Here is an 18,027-nt window from a genome sequence, read left to right on the forward strand (position 1 = left end):
GAAGTTTTTTTAAATTTCCAGCTAGGAGAACCTTTTTAAAAAGTTAATTTCTACTTTTATTGCATTGTGATCAGAATATTTTTGTATTGTTTCTACTTTGTGGAACAGTCTGATGTTTCTTTGTATCCTAATCTATCAAGGGCAAGACTAGGGTAAAGCAAGTGAGGCAGCCAGGGTGCAAAATTTAAGGAAACAGTCTCATGTGCCGACCCTGCACTTGCAGGAGTCTTAGAATGGGTGTCTTCTTAAGTTTCACTTTCTGGACATGTCACATGCCCAGCGACTATAGGACTATAGTCACTTTGTCCTATAGTATATGTCAGTTATTGTGTTACATAAACACATGGAAAGAGTCTTATAAAAGAGTATGAAGTTATAAAGACACACACACACACACACACACAGGACCTACCTTGTTAACTGTGATGTTTAGGTCTTCTGTATACTTGCTTATTTTTTGTCCACTTGATTTGTTTTGTACAAAGAATGATATATTAAAGTCTCCTTTTATTACTGTGTTTCTATATGTGACTCTTTGTATATCTTGTAGTTTTTGCTTCATAGAGGTGAGTTTCATGGTATTTGGTACAGAATATAAATATTCATAGCAGTTCTATTTTAAGTGTGAATTGTAGCTTTTAGCATTAAAAAGTGCTTTGTCTTTTTTTTTGCTTGACTTGTCTGATATCACCACTTCTGTTTTCATGTAGTTTCTATTTGCCTGGTATACTTTTATTGTCTTATTTTTTAATTTTCTGAATCATTTTGCTTTTTAAATGTGTGTTTTGTATATAGCATTTAATTGGGTCTTGTTTTGTGGGCCAAATTTTAATAAATTAAACCTTTTATTTTAATGGGCAAATTAAGTACATTCACATGCAGTGAGCTCTTACCTACAAAGATTTGCAGGCAGGGATGGGAGAGATCACTTGCTGGGATTTGGTGTTTTTTCCTTCATTTTACTTACAGGTACTTTGAGGTTTTGGGCATTTTCTGTCTGCCAGTTATGCTAAGGGTATGGTTTTGTGTGGCTTTATTTGTTCTCTTTGCTTTTCTGTATTGTTTTTGCAGAATATATGGATAACACAGAGCTAGACATCTGCTGTTATCTTCAACACTTGGAAATTCTTTATGTCTGCTTTTCAAATTCTAATATCTTAGTGACATCTCTAATTATATAAAGTTTGAGTGGCTTTTAAAAATCATGTTCATTAAGTGATAGGCTATGTTTTGAGACAGGGTTCTTGATCTGCATTACTTAGGAAAGAATTACTTCAGGCAGAGGTGTACTTAACTATTTTCTTAGGTTTCATAACTTTATTTAAAGTGTTAGTGGCTGTGATTCTAAAAGCATGAATCTGTAATAGATTTTAAGAACCAATCTTGTCTGTCCTTTTGCTTTTAGGTGGGTACATTTTTTAGGACATATTCAGGACAGGTAGGTTTTAAATCTGTCTTTGACAGTCTCCAGAAAGTGGGGGAGACCCTCCCCAGGCATCCTACTCTAATGTTTTATCCTATTATAATCCCACAATTTGGCCAGTTAGAATCTTTTCTGTTAGAATTTAAGCCTGTTTCTCCTGCTTTGGGTTTCTGTTGCCATAGTGATAAAATGTTCAGCATTCTGTCATTACTTGAACACAATAATGAACTTGACCCTTAGGTTTTGTTTTGTTTTTTAGTTTTTTGCTATATAAAACAGCTTTCATTCCTTTAGCTTTTCTTAAATATGAATAATTTTCTATTCTGTTAGTCACATTGATAATTTTTCTTTGATTCCTCTGTAGTTTCACTTATAATATGTAAATGACCTCAACTTATTTTTTAAAAAAGACATAGTAACCAACATAAAATCTAGCAGAATTAATTCACATGATTGGCGTGACTTTTTTTTTTTTTTAATGTTCTACAATTGTGGTGGTAGTTTTTCCTTGACAGTTATGATTTACTGATTTATAAGTCCAGCTAATCAACCAGGTCTGTTGTGATCACTCCTTAAAATGATCATAATTGCAGCACCTCCTATTTAGATAACCAGAGACAAATTGATCGGAGACTTATCTGTGGAGCAAAAGGTCTTACTAAGGAAATGGAAAGTATAAATCATGCAAAGGAGAAATATACATTTATTTACAAATAATATATATCTGTGATAAGTAAATATTAATCTATTACATATAAATCACTGCTTTGACAGATCCTTTATTAATTATATACCAGTCTTTTCTCTTCATTAAAGTGTTTTTTTTTTACCACTAGCCTATCATAGTGCCAAGAGTAATAAAAAATTATTTTTGTGAAAGTACTGTATTTCAAAAGGCTGCTCCACTGCACATTTATTCAATTTGCAAATTAAGACCATGTAAAAATTAAAGGAGTTTAAATATAATAGAATATGTAATCAACTTTTGGTTATGACAGTAACCCAACTCCAACTAATGCAAGCACAACAAAAGGGACTTTCTTCATTTACACAATTGTGGGAAAGATAAGGGTTATGCTGGTTTTACGGACACCTGGATCTGGGAACTCAAATGTAATTAGATAATAGTGACTTTTCCCTTCCTTTTCTTTTCTTCCTCTTCTCTTATTTTCTCTCTCCTTTGTCTGCTGTTCTATCTCTGTGATGCTAGGAACATACGTTGAAGCCAAGAGGACAAAGTTCTTGTTAGCAAACTCAAGTTTAAAAAGTCTAGAGTCGAGGCTGGGAATGGTGGCTCACGCCTGTAATCCCAGCACTTTGGGAGGCCAAGGCGGGTGAAACACCTGAGGTCAGGCATTCGAGACCAGCCTGGCCAACTTGGTTAAACCCCATCTCTACTGAAAATATAAAAATTAGTGGGGCGTGGTGATGACCACCTGTAATCCAAGCTACTCAGGAGGCTGAGGCAGGAGAATTGCTTGAACCCGGGAGGTGGAGGTTACAGTGAGCCAAGATTGTGCCACTGCACTCCAGCCTGGGTGACAGAGTGAGATTCTGTCTAAAAAAACAAAACAAAACAAAACAAAACAAAAACTAGAGACAAGTTTGGGTCTGGTTCACATGCTCATCTTTGGACCTACCAGGGCGATTGTGGGTATCAGGCACTCTGACTCAGCCAAGACTATATGCCCATGTCTCTGTGTGGAGTGGGTGAAGGAAGAGGAAGGAAATGATGTGCAGTTTGATATTAAAAGTAGGGGGAGGTTTTTGGGGAAATAGTAATAACCAAGGAAAGGGAACCTGAACATTTATGATATCCTGTAGTCAATACCCCCTTAATTTATTTTTGCATGGCTTAAAGCCAGGGCTATTATTTCCCATTTGGAGCTTTCTGTTTTTTTCTTAAACTTTTAATAAACATTTAAATTTCATCAGTTTGGATTTCTTTGCTGCCAGTAGTGGATATTTGCTTTAAAAAAAAAAAAAACAAAAAGCTATCATTTAATATATCCACTTTTCTACTTATACTGCATATTGAGAAGAATTATATTGGCCCATTGGACACGTTTTCTCCCAAGAATTTAAACTGTGAAGTAAGGGATGAAAGGATATGTGCCAGTGTTTGAAGGACCAGGCAGGCCTGTGGCATGTCTTTGCCTGTGATTGCTGTCAATTATTGTATCCTGGTTTTGGTTTTCTAGTTCTCTTTTGAGCAGGTTCTTATACTCTTTCAGGAAAGTTTCTTTTTGCTAATAATGGCCAGTGTCAATTTCCAGTGCTCACAAGCAAGAACCATGCTTTCAGAAGATTGGTATGAGAAGGCCACTGCTATTCTCATGAGACTTGTAGGACTCTTTGACAGTAGAGAAATCACAATTACAACTTCTGTTGTTTGCCCTGTATGTTGCTTCCCTTTGGTAACAGAGACTCACATTAAATGAAGCCAAGAAGTTACGTTAGAGGCTTTGCTGCCCAATATGGTATTGCTAGTCACAGATGACTCTTGAAACCTAAATTTAAATTAGGATTTTAAAAAATTAAAATTCAGTTTCCTCAGTCACACAAACATGTTGCTAGTGACTATCATATTGGAAGGCACAGATTATAGAATATTTCCACCATCAAAGAAAGCTCTATCAGACGACACTGTTGGAGTATAAACTCCTCAAGGGTAGGCATTCTGTCCTTGTTATTTTCTGATGTATCCACAACACTTAGAATGGGCTCAGCATGTATAGGTACTCAATAAATATTTGCTGAATGTTGAAACAGCATATATTGGCAGGCCAAGGCGGGCAGATCACTTGAGGTCAGGAGTTCAAGACCAGCCTGACCAACATAGGGAAACCCCGTCTCTACTGAAAAGACAAAAAATTAGCCAGGCATGGTGGTGGATGCCTGTAATCCCAGCTACTTGGGAGGCTGAGGCAGGAGAATCACTTGAACCCAGGAGGCCGAGGTTGTGGTGAGCCAAGATCATGCCATTGCACTCCAGCCTGGGCAACAAGAGCGAAACTCCATCTCCAAAAAAAAAAAAAAAAAAGAAATAGTGTATATCAGTATATCAGCTGCCTGCCACAGAAGACCTAGACCATGATCCTTACAGCTGACTTCCCTGTACTTTGAAGGGAACTTGAAATAGCGCCATCTTAATGTTATTCCAAAGTTTCCATTTAAACTCATTCATAACTACATTGTCTATTGTAACTTGGCCCTCCAGTTCACCTACTTTATAATTGCTTTAAAAGTATAAAGTACTTGATCTCATAGTTACTCTTCCCCCCACTTACTCATCCTTCACCTTCTGATTTCTCCCTATCACCTACTCATTAACTCATTAAAACTTTTAACAATTTCCACTGTAGCCTTTGGAATCCCTGTTCTGATACCAATAACTTTTTTTGTAATCTCAACATTTTTTTGAATGCCTCTCCCCCTACTGAGAACTGCTTTCTTCTCATGGCATATAACCTGGAACACCTTTTAAGTAGAAATTACTCTTCCTTCCTCTCTCTTGCAACAAGAGACCAAGAAGAGAAATCAACATTCGTAAACCCCGTTTGCACTTCCAGTTCATTGTTTGAGTATGGTTAAAGTGATTTTTTTCTTTGATATTTGTTGCATCCAGTTTTATACCTGTCTTTTATCTCTTCCAGTTAATGACCTACAGTGTATTCCTTAATAGTCACTGAGGACTTTGATATCTGGCTCAACTTTTTTCTGTTTTGTTTCTCTTGTCATCATTGTTAGTGACTATGTATTCATAGTGTTGAACTACCCAACACCTTAGCCTTATAGTTTATTCTATCTGCACTCTGGCATTCTTTTATCTTTATCCTACTTTAGCATCTTGTACACCTAGACACTTCTTGGACCTTGTCGTTACCTAGAACTGATCACTTCAAAGATGTAAATATCTTTCCTTTCTCTTATCCATGCTACTCTCACTGAAGATACTGATATTGGTAGTCTTTGGACTTCTCTTTTTCTTCCAGCCTATTATCCTGGCTCCCTTGCTTCCTTTTCAGCTTGGAAACTGATGTTCTTACTTGTACATGAGCAAAGGATATGAATTTTCTCAACTTCTTGCCATCTTAGAATTTCGGTATCTTCATCCATTCTCTCCTCCCTTTCTATTTTGAAAATGTCCTTTCCCCCTTTACTTCTTAAGTGAACAGTGCTTTAAATTCCATGTCTCTACTTCCTCTACACTCTTCGTCACCTATATCTTTAATTTCTCTATCTCGGACTCTTATTTTTCCTTCAAGATCTAGTTCAAATTGCAACTCTTTTATATAGCCTTAACTTACCCTCTAATGAAAGTTAATTGCAGTTTTTTTCTGTTCCTTGTGTGTCTATTATAAGGTATATTTTCTTTTGACTTATTGTGACACATCTTGAGTATTCAAAACCTAATAAAAAGAGATACTGTACTCCTAAATTTACAGCACTGTCTTTTGAAACATTATCTGCCTTTTTGAACTTTAATACCATTAGTCTTATTCCTATCTAAGTTAAGATCCATTATCCCATAGAGTCCTAAATGTAATGATCTTAAATCATGGACTAATTTTCTCCTTAAAAAAAATTAGTTTTAGATTCTAACCCAGTACAGCTTCAACAAAATGAGCTGAAGAAGGCCTTGTTGTATATCATCTTCTATAGTCTACCACAATGGTGCTTTTACTTAGTTCATATTTCATTTAGTTTTTCTCCCATCCTTTCATATTTTAATGATTTTTCAGATACTCTTTACCATTGGTTTCTTTGGCTTCAGCTTTTGTATGTAGGGCACTATTGTTTCTCTTCATGTCTGTGTAACTTACATAGAAAGCATTAGGCCATGACTTTCTTAACTGGGTCATGTTTCTTGTTAATTTACCAATTGTATCCAGATTCTCATCTGGAGCTAGGATATACTTAGGACCTAAGTTTTCTAACTGTGGACCTGAACTGGGACCCACAGTGTTCTCTCTTCCGTTTTCATCTTCATGATTTTGTGGAAAGAAACCTTTACTAAGTCAGTAACCTAAAAACCCCAAGTTAGCCACCCTGCTGAGAGGCTGAGGCAGGAGGATTGCCTGAGCCAAGGAGTTTGAGGCCAGCCTAGGTGTTATGCCCAGACCGTTTATTCCCCGAGGAAGACCACCAGAGTCCAGAGTCAAAGCTAAGCAGCAAGGATCTTTATTACAGGTTCGAACCTGGAGCTCTCACTTGCTCGTGAAACGAGACGGGCAGGAGAGCTCTCCTACTGAGCTCCGAACAATGTTATATAGTCTAAGGAAAGTAGGCATAGAATCATTATACAAATTAGAGGTATGATTGGCTGGAGTTTGAACAAAGCGATTTGGCAAACTATGATTGGTTCCCGCCATTTCTGATATTTCAGTACAACCCTTGAGGCGGAAGAGCATTTTTACACAAAGGCAGTTAATTATATTGCATCAGGTTGCACGACCAGTTTATGGCTATCTTGCTTAAACACACCTTGTGACCTGGCTATCTCACTTAAACATTCCTTGTGACCTGGCCTCAGAAAGAGAAACATGTACTTACAGAACTTACGAAACCTCTGGTACGTGCAAAGATTAGAGAGCAGAACAAGGGTGTAGCGGGTGGGGGGCGGGTACACATCTATCTTTGTGTCCTTTCATAGGCAATATAGTGAGATCACATCTCTTACTTAAAAAAAAAAGGGCACCCAGTTGGTAACATTCATAAACATTTAATGGAGGAAGTGCACAGAAAGTTTGAAAGAGTAATCATGTAACTAGAATTATGAAATAAGAGTGTGACTGGTACTGACAGTGGAGCAAAAGGAAAAGGACTGGCCCTCTTTAGGTTCATCGTTTCTGGCATTTGTATGTAAACGTCTCAGGAAGCAATGAGTCTTATCTTCAGGTTTTTTTCATGTTGTATTATCCAATCATCTCACACATTTAAACAGCTAATCCATGATTTGGGTTGGTTCATTCAGTCTGCCAACAAATGTTTATTGAGTCCTTATTGTGTTTAAAGCACAGACCTAGGTTCTTGAGAGTGTTGTCCAGATAAACACATTCTACTTGGGCAGATAAGACATGCTAATAATACCAAGCTATAAATAGGTGCCGAGTGCATTGTATTTGAGATAGGCGTTTGGAGAGTTTTGAAAGGGAGGAGGCTGCAGGGCCTATCCTGCCAAACCTAATTAGTGTAATGTCTTCCTCATGAGGTTACTCATTTGGTCACTAGAGCTGCTCTGCATTTTAAGGATCTGGCTGTAGATGTATTATTCCCTTTGAAGAGTCTGCAAATGTTTAAGTATTCATTCATCTCGGGCATGAAAAGCTCCATAAGATATTTTATAGAATACAGGATGGTGTGTTGTATTAGTTTTCTTTTAAATCTGTAGCCTTGTAGAATGAAAGTGAAGTAGCGTGTGTCTGAAAGAATTTTGTAAATTGTAAAATGCTATATGGATGTAAGTTGGCCTCTCCTAAACTAGATTACTTTCTGATGCCTTAGCAACACATTCTATAATTTTCCATGAAAGACCACTTGTTCAGGCTGTTCTTCATGTATATCAGAATCCTACCTGTCAGGTTTTTATCCAGGTAGCATTCCCTGGTACCCCTGGACATAGTTGATTTCTCATCCTCTCTATGCCCCTAGTTTGTAGATTTTCCTATCACAACAACAGTACTTTGTTTTACATTTTTGTTATATGTGAACACAACCTAGCTTCTCAAAGTCTCAATCTTTGGTTGTATTTGTGCTTTTGCACAGTGGTGTCCAACAGGCATTCAATAAAATGACTGTTTAATTCAGTGAAATAAATGAATCATGGATTCTTAATAATGTCTTTTGTTGGGTTGTGATTTTTAGGTTAAAACTGCAACAACAAATTGTGACTATTGAAAATGCAGAGAAGGAAAAAAATGAAAATTCTGACCTAAAACAGGTATGATTTTAGCAAATATTTTCCTTTTATTTTTTCAAGTGCTTCTTTAAATTTGTGTTTTGCAAATTTAAAAAAAGATTTGCAATCAGTATTTTTAGAATCTAACCACAATTGGTAACATATTGTTGGAGGTAATATGTAAAGATAAAATGTTTAAACCTCTATACTTTAATAAGCTTCTTTTGCTAACTGGTATTATTCTTAAGATATATATATATATTTTTTTACTTATGCTGTGGCCCATGATAATTTTTTAAATTACAGTTATAAGGACAGTATTTTAATATTCTGAATTTTAAAAACTCAATAGAAATATCCAGGTTTTAAGTTACTTGTGTGATTGACTTGTAATTTTATATCATGAGGTATTTTTGCTATAGCCCTATGAAATCCAAGATTTGTATTTGTGGAAGGAAATTTGTATTTATAATTAAAGTTATTTGGGTTCAGGAAAGATTTGTATAAAGTTGGGTAAAACATGGAGGAGTGATCTTTTCTGAATTCTATTTTGTTTTTTGTTGTTGTTTTTTTCCCTATAAATTATGAAGTAGGAATCCATTTTTAGAATTCATGCTCATATGCTAGTTGGTACTGCTTTTCAGGTGCAGTTATGGTTTCTAAGTCTTAACTAGATGGACATAATGTTTGATACCCAGAGAGAAGTTATTTAGTATCATTGGCATTTGGGCTTTCTGTCATGCTATGCATATGGAGAGGTATTAAGCTCTTTGAAGGTTGCTTATTCAAGCAGCTGTAATACAGATTTAATATTTGCCACTCCAGTTAAAAATAGTGAATAGTTCTACATGGAGAAATTCATTCTAAAAGAGAAATCTGAGACATACCATTTAGTTTTATTCTGCTAAAAATTGCTCTGTGGACATTCAGAATCGTATATGAATTGGTTTTGTTACCATTAGGAAGTAATGGGATTATTACCCATTTATTTACTTTATTATATAAGAATCTTGTTTCTTTTTACCCTTGAATCTCATAATAGGTTCTTTTGATCCCTATCTCTTGACTGTCTTTACTCTGAAATGTCTCTCAGAAAATGGCTAAGAGAGATAAAAGGAAGTGAAAGGAAAATAAGAACTTTTATTGTTTATTAATTGGTAAAATAGTTTGTGGGGGAGGTATATATAACTGTCCCAAATAAAGATTATTTAGATATAATTTAGAAGAGTGTGAATCTTTCTAGCCTGTTAATCTTTAATTAGACTTCTCATGAGAAAAAGTACTCCCAGATAAAGGTAAATTGGGATGGAAAAAAAGCTTTGAGTGACAGTATGCAGTTTGGTAAATGGCTGTAGAGGCCAAGGAATCTGTAGCGTTTATTTGATTTCCCAGAGCATCTTTCTTCTGCCCAGCACTGAACATATGAATGGAAACCTTTTAAAAACAATGTGAAGAGTGATCCTTCTCATATTTACACTGAACAATTTTGATTGCTTGGAGAGTAGAACTTCTGGAAGGTTGCTGATCTCAGGGTATGTGGGAAGAGGAAGATGGATTTTTTTTAGCTGCTTTCCCAGCTGACTTGCTTTTAAAATCAGTTTTTTTCCGTAGGAGGTAGGGGAAGGCTAGAGTGGTAGGAGACTGACTCTAATCACTGGATTCCCTTTCCTCATCTCACTGCTAATCCCCCTGATAATCTTTCTGTCCATTCGCAATACCTCTCCTGGCCTTCATATTTTGGGAAGAAGAGGGAGGGGACTCAGTGACTGAGGAATATACTTCTTGATAGTCTCTGATTATAATAAGAAATGCTCCTAGGTGCTGCTATTTGTTATTTCCTTCAGGGGGCATCTTCAAGGGCACACCAGCTTGAGGGAGTATTTGCAAAGGGAGATGCTTAGTATCTTCTGCTTCTCTCATACCTTACTGCATTTATTTAGTGGCCTTTATCTTCTTTCTTCTCTTTTAAGCAAATCAGTAGTTTGCAGATCCAAGTGACCTCACTTGCACAGTCAGAGAATGACTTGCTGAATTCAAACCAAATGCTGAAGGAAATGGTGGAGAGATTAAAACAAGAATGCCGAAATTTTAGAAGCCAAGCTGAAAAAGCGCAACTAGAAGCTGAAAAGTAGAGTTTGCTCTTTATGTACAAACTATTTTTTCTTTTTTCTATATAACATATAGTTATGTTAGTAATGATTCCAATGTTGATTATATTTTAGAAACTAGTTACAAATACACTTTAATAGTATACAGTGGTATACTGAGGTAATAATGTACTTTATGTTTCTATAGAATGACCTATACTGACTCAAATTCTTTTAAAAAAGGTAAAATTAAGACATATTAAAATTCTGACAGCATAGTATTCTGAAAAACCTCAAATAAAACTTTTTTTATTCATTGATTAAATGAAAACATTTCTTCAAAAATCTATTCTTCTGAATGCCAGAGAACAGAATGGTTTTGTTTTGTTTTGTTTTGTTTTTGATGTGCAAAACTTAATTCCTTCTAGAACTAGTCTCTTGGATTTTCTTTGAAAAGCTAATTTATTTGTTTTTATTTTTTTTGGTCTTAAAATTTGTTACTAGTAGATAGTATGGAGTAAAACTGGTAGGGATAAAATTATTGTGGTGATGTTCAAGATCTTATACCCTCTGGAAACATTTGTTTAGATGTGGTAGAATACTGTACTATTTTGTTGTTGCTTTGTCTTTGTTTGCCTTATAAGTAAGTTTTTATTTTAATCTACAAAACATAATTCTTTTCAAATTTCTTCTTCTGAAGGCCACCATGCCACATAAAACTGTGTTTCTTCAGTTTTTCTATTATTACATATTCTAAGGTTTGTCCATGCTTTTATATATGGGGTTGAATTTCAAGAAAAGGAAGGAAGCAAGATAAATATCCATAGCATGTTGTGACATTTCAGATGATCCAACTTATTTTTCTTTTATTTTGTAAAAACCAAAAACATGTGCTTGGATTTCTCAAGTGTTTGATTGAAACGAGCTTAATAATTCTATGACAGTGTAGCTAGCAAATTTAAGTAATTAATCATTGGTTTCTAAATAATATTCATAGAATTGTATATAAGAAAATAGCTGTACGAAGGGTCAATGGAATGTGATTTTAGTTCTAGCTAAGATACTTAAAATCTTGTATGACCTTAGGCAAGTAATCTAACTTCTCAGGGTTTGTTATTTTCATTTGTACTGCCTATAGTAGGAATACTAAAAAAATCATATAAAGTATGCAGAATAGCTTTAAAAATATAAGTTGTTATGATGTTATTTTATCATTCATATGCATTTTACTCTAGTCAGAAGACATACTGCATTAAGATTTGATACCAGGCTTGATTTTCTTAAACCAAATTTATGAGGACAGATATTTGTAGTTTGATGGTTATTATACTTCACACCTGTTATCAAGTGTTTGTCTTGCCATTAACTAGATGTGAGCCCTTAAGTTAGCTAACTGCTCTAATCCTCGGTTTCCTCATTTGTAAAATGGACAGAAGTATAAAGGTGACAGAAACACCTAACTTGGGATTTTTGTAAAGAACAGATGATACAATACACATAGTGTTCTAAGTCCAGTGCCTTATTCACAGGAAGTGCTCAGTAATGGTGGGATTTGCAAGCAAGTGGCCATACAGGAGGACCTGCAGTTGGATAATTAAAAATGTGGTCAGGCAGGTAGTGAGTTTGCTGATACTTGTGATATTTAATCCTATTTAATCCTAAGAACTTATTTAGCTTCCATGTTTTACATACATTCTTCTGACAGGACATTGGAAGAGAAACAGATACAGTGGTTGGAAGAAAAGCACAAGCTTCATGAGCGTATCACAGAGAGAGAAGAAAAGTGTAATCAAGCTAAGGAGAAACTTCAGCGAGCTGCAATTGCCCAGAAAAAGGCAAGTGGTTCTTATTAAAGTGATTTCTGGCCGGGCACGGTGGTTCACACCTGTAAGCCCAACACTTTGGGAGGCAGAAGCGGACGGATCACGAGGTCAGGAGATTGAGACCATCCTGGCTAACGTGGTGAAACCCCATCTCTACTACAAAAATACAAAAAAATTAGCCAGATGTAGTGGCGAGCACCTGTAGCCCCAGCTACTCTGGAGGCTGAGGCAGGACAATGGCATGAACCTGGGAGGCATAGCTTACAGTGAGTCAAGATTGTGCCACTGCACACCAACCTGGGTGACAGAGCAAGACCGTGTCTCAAAAAAATAAAATAAAATAAAAAGTGATTTCTGTGGAGTAAAATATAATTAAATCCCTTTTTTCTTTTCTTTTTTTTTTTTTTTAAGAGTCTGACTCCATGGCCCAGAGTGGATTGCAGTGGTGCGATCTCGGCTCACTGCAACCTCCATCCCCTGGATTCAAGCGATTCTCGTACCTCAGCCTTCGAATAGCTGGGATTATAGGCACGTGCCACCATGCCCAGCTAATTTTTGTATTTTTAGTAGAGATAGGGTTTCCCATGTTTGCCAGGCTGGTCTCAAACTCCTGACCTCTAGTGGTCCTCCCACCTCAGCCTCCCAAAGTGCTGGGATTATAGGCATGAGCCACCACGTCCATCCTAATAAACTCTTATAGGAGAATAAATATATAGTTGAATCTGAGATTTTAGTGATATGTTTAATTTAATATCTAAGCATGACATTTTGCTGTCAACCTTGCAGAAATACATTGGGAAAATCCAGACTGTCCAGCAGGTTTGTTTCTAAATTTTGTGTGTAAGTCAATTGTTTTGAGTTGACATGCATTTTTCCACACAGAAGGTGTTTTTCAGAGGGATAGTTTCCAGGCCAACCCATGGAAGTCATATTTTACACATTCTCCAGTTAAATTATAGTGTGATTAAGGTTGTTTCATTTATGCCTAATGTCTATTTTATCACTTTTGTGGTTAAAAGGCTTTTTTGTTTCCAATTCAGAAATACAAGAGCAAGTATTTCTTTGCTCCAGCAGGAGGAACTGGGACTCCCTTGGCTTCTGAAACCGCCACAGTAGTTCCCACAGCATTGATCCTTTTTAAGTTTTACCTTTGCAGGCATACTTTTCTCCAGAACCTAACTTTGTTTTCTTGGAAACAGTCCAGGGCATCATGGAAATAATGTATCTAGATGGATCTTCTAAGTCAGTGGATTACAACTTTTTTCTATTTCAGCAAACCCAAGGAATGTAACAGGTCCCATTAGTAACCATGACTCATGGCAGTGATTAAGGGAGGAGAAGGACATGGTAATCTTTTCAACAGGATTAGAGGAAGAGGAGGGACATGATAAAGTGTGTGTGTGTGCGTGTGTGTGTGTTATATGTAAAGTCCCAGAAATGATTTGAGTTGTCTCCATTTGATAAATTCCTTTAGTAGTAGCATTTGTTGTGGAGAGGAGAGAAGATCTGAGATGAGAGGAAAATACTTCTAGATGCAGTAACCATTATCTTAATATCTGTTTGTTTATTGGAAAGGTTAACTCTTCATATTTAGGTAAGAGAAAATAACTCTAGATCCTTCACTTATTCTGAATTTGAAAAATCACACATCAGTTCCTAGATCCCTTTTTATGTAATTGGATATCACTGCCAAATGTTGCTGACAGTTGGAGTGACAACATAAGTAGTCTAAAAGTCATTACTTCTCTACTTTCTTGGTCTCTGAATATTACTTTTATCTTCTCATAATGCTAGAAGTAGTAGTATTAGAAAAACAGCATTTATTATATAGGGATCCCAGTGTTTTATACCCAAATATGCATACTTGTTTGTTTTTCTGTATATGTCACTTTTTTTACTTTCTGTCGATGTAGGTACTGAAAAGTGTATGGATATTAATGGGATTTCAGAGGATTGTTTTATGACCTATGATCTCAGAAATCCTGCTGATTTTTGTTTGCACTGTGTTTGAAGCCTAGAAACATCTGAAGCCATGTTACAGCAAGAAATTGTAAGAGCTAAATTTTGAGACTTTAGGGATAAGTATCTTACAGATCAAATTCTAATTATTGAGGTTAGTTTGGGTTGAATTCTTTTGAAGCAAAAGTGACACCCAGTGGTGAGATTATCAACTAATCATAAGTATACCAGAAGGAGGGGAGGAGGTGATATTTTAAAAAATCTACAAAATATAGCCAGACCCCATCTCTACAAAAAATGAAAAAACTGTACATGGTGGCACATGCCTATAGTCCCAGCTATTTGGAAGGCTGAGGTGGGAGGATCACTTGAGCCCAGGAGTTCAAGATTGCAGAGAGCTGTGATGGCACCAGCCCTCCAGCCTGGGTGACACAGCAAGACCCTATCTCAGGAAAAAAAATAATAATAATTAAACCCAAAAACACTACAAAGTAACATTTCATTAGTATTGCAACAGGATGAGTTTTTTTTCCTACTGAAATGTCTGCCAGATGATGAGCGTGAAGATAGTAAATAGTCATTTTACTTTTTAAAATGTGGTCTGTAGATTGCGATTTAAGTCATAGTGAAATTGTTAAGGTCAATTCAGTGAATGATTATGACCTAGAGTTGTCATACTACGTGGGACACTGCCCTAGGACCTTACAAGTTTACATCAATTAAAATAGAAAAACATCATGTGTAACTTAGAAATACAATTAAAAAGTATATAACTGTATATAATTTTAGGACTGGAAGGGATCTTAGCATTCAGATAGCTTTTACAAGTTAGCAAACGAAGAGAGGAGGTACCCAAGATTACTTAACAAGTAAGAATCAAAAGTTGACTGAAATCTGCATGTTTCTGTTCTCAGTCTGGTGCTCTTTCCACTGCTCTGTTAGGCTTTAATTTCCTGCTTTCTTTGATTCCAAATATTTTACAGTTTTTCGCTTAATATAGCTATGGTCCATATGAGTCGTTTCTTATGTAAGAATAATCACTGTAAATTAATTTAACTCATACCCTTTTCCCATTCAAGTTAAAGATAATGCTTCTGTTTGACAATTTTAGCTATCAGATTACATAAATATAATTCATAAGAGTGCAACAGACTTTTTAGGTTCTTTAATGCCAAAAGTCATAACATTTTTTGCCATAAGACTTAACAAAAGTCACAAATTATGATACCCAGGGCAGAAATAATCCTTTAGAGTTGCTTTCCTGTGAAAAGTTCTTTTTTCCCTCAGGCTGGATAAGATGGCTCACCACCATCTGTGTTACTCAGAGCTCCAAGCTCCTAAGCACAGAGATTGTCATTTCTGCTCTTTTTAAGTAGTCTTTATGTAAATGATGTTTTGTTGTGTTGATTTGTTTGGAAAAGTTTGACCAGGATCTTGAGTTGGGATGCCCTTCTATAATTGATACATGCAGAGAGAATGTATTTCCCCTATCCCCACTGAAGAGAGATCTCTTGAAGCAAGCACAGTGAGTTGGATTTTTCTTTTTTCTTAAGGAACCTGGAATGGCAACTTGTTATTTTTATTCTAAGGTATATGTCTCTGAAATGCTTCTTGGTCAGATACTATTATGGATGTTTTCAAAAAAGAGATGAATTATAGTCTTGAAGTTGCAAAATATCTGATTGAATATGTTGTGTGGCCTAGATTATGCTATACACTGGGGGGAAATAGAAGCCGTGATTACTCCTTGGTTTTGATAACTATATAATCTTGTTGGAGAAATAAGATAACATGCAAGAAACACTTAAATAATCCCACTAGTCACTCCTGGGTGATTTATGCGGACTCTAAAATTTGAGAACCACTGTGCTAGATAGAAAAAAATCTGAAGACAAGGAGACCAGTTAGGAAGATGCTATAGTAAACTTAAAGTGAGGTAAGAAGTCTAAAATTGGGACTTGGAATATAGGAATGAAGGTGAAAGGTGACTGCCAGAGGTATTCCAAAGGAAAAAATAATTGCAGAATATATTGGTAAATAAGAAAGAAAACTATGAAGTATTTTAGCTCTGAGAAGACGTAAGTGGAGTTACTATAATGGATTGAAGAACGTCAGTTGAGTAGAAAGATATGAAACATATGTCAGATAGGAAACGATGGCAGTGCCTCCATGTAGACATGACGTAGAGTCTTAAGATATTATATAGGTAACTAGAAATAATAGAATGTGAATTTCAGAGATGAATAATTCAAATTAGAGAAATAGAAACTCAAGATTTTGCAGATCGCTGAAGAATAGTAAATTTACTTAGAACGAGGAGCTAGGTGTGGTGGTGAACAGAGGTAGAAGCTATATTGTGATGTTATGGGAACCAAAGGTAAAGAAAGGTATCAAAGATAAATGGTCATTAACATAATCATTGAAAAAAAGTTAATTGGATTTGACTAGAAGGTGGTAAAAGGGGAATCCCAGCCTTAATTCTTACACCTATATTTTTTTAATTGTTCTATTAGTCCTTTGTGTCATAATGTTTATAACACTAAGGCATCCATTTGACTATCCTGTGATTGTGTTGGACCACTCAAGTAAAAATTAGAATAATTCCTTTCCACTAATTTTCCCTCTGGACTTTCCATTTCTTTCAGTAGAAGTTATTCTTGCAGTCACTTAGGCTTCAAACCTGTGATTCATCCTGAGGTCTGCCTTATCTCCAAATTTAGTCAGGCACTATATTAGTTTCCTAGGGCTGCTGTGACAAATTACCACAAACCTTGTGGCTTAAAACAACAGAAGCTTATTCTCTCACAGTTCTGGAGCCTAGAAATCTACAGTCAGAGTGCCAGCAGAAGCATTCTTCTTCAAAAGGCTCTGGAGGAGGATCTTTTTTCATGCCCCTTGTCTAGCTTCTGGTAGTTGCTGGTAATCCTTGGGGTTCCTTAGGTTTTAGATGGACACATCTCTCCAGTCTCTGCCTTGTCTTTACATGATGGTCTCCCTGTGTAGCTGTAGCTCTGTGTCCAGATTTCACTCCTCTTATGTAAGTACACCAGCCATAGTGGATTTAGGGCCCACTGTAATCCAATCTAACTTCATCTTAACTTGATTACATTTGTAGACCCTATTTCCAAATAAGATTACTCTAGGGTCTTTTCCAATGCCAGCGATCATTTCTCTGTTCTCTGGATACCAACCAGGTGTCCAGAAATTCAATTCTGAAACTATCTACGTGGAGTTAGAGTCAGATCCCACAAGCTAAAGGGCTCCGTCCCACAAGACTGCCCCAACTGCAGACACCAGCTGCAAGTCTGAGTCACCTATATTCTGACTGACTAACTTAGGGATTCCCACGACCCCCTCCTTCAGTTTAATAGTTTGTTAGAATGGCTCACAAAATTCAGGAAAACACTATATTTACCAGTTTATTGTAAAGGATAAAAGTCAGGAATAGCCAAATAGGAGAAATGCATTGGGCAAGGTGTTGGGGGTCGGGGTGTAAAGCCTCCATGCCCTCTCTGTGTGAGCCACCCTCCCAGCAAGTCAATGTGGTCACCAGCCTGGAAGCTTTCAAAATCTCGTTGTTGAAGAGTTTTTGTAGAGCACAATCTCCAGCCCCCACCCCTTCATACGGGTCAGGGGAGTGAACCTGAAAGCATTCACCATCTAATCACTTGGTCTTTCTGGTGACCAGCCCCCATCCTTAGGCTGTCTAGCGGCCTCAACTTTAAGTTACCTCATTACCATCAGCTCAGGTATGATTGAAAGGGACTTGTTATGAATTATACAAAAACACTCCTATCACTTACAAATTCCACAGGTCTTAGCAGCTCTGTACCA

The 18,027-nt window shown here is 36.4% G+C and overlaps 1 protein-coding gene across 11 annotated transcripts in view; it reads left to right on the plus strand.

The window, feature by feature from the left end:
* The window catches only part of LOC105483699 (centrosomal protein 83), a 186,228-nt gene that overhangs the window by 111,593 nt on the left and 56,608 nt on the right, over positions 1-18,027 (plus strand). For all 11 annotated transcript variants that reach the window (XR_011608961.1, XR_011608962.1, XR_011608963.1 and 8 more), the window contains 3 exons: positions 8,291-8,366; positions 10,295-10,452; positions 12,117-12,246. Coding sequence is in view for 7 of the 11 variants with exons in the window: in XM_011744689.3 (XP_011742991.2) it covers positions 8,291-8,366; positions 10,295-10,452; positions 12,117-12,246 (364 nt within the window). In the remaining 4 variants the exon portion in view is untranslated. The remainder of the gene's footprint in view (positions 1-8,290; positions 8,367-10,294; positions 10,453-12,116; positions 12,247-18,027) is intronic.

This window comes from Macaca nemestrina, chromosome 10 (genome assembly GCF_043159975.1).
Source record: "Macaca nemestrina isolate mMacNem1 chromosome 10, mMacNem.hap1, whole genome shotgun sequence".
In the NCBI taxonomy this organism is placed as follows: domain Eukaryota; kingdom Metazoa; phylum Chordata; class Mammalia; order Primates; family Cercopithecidae; genus Macaca; species Macaca nemestrina.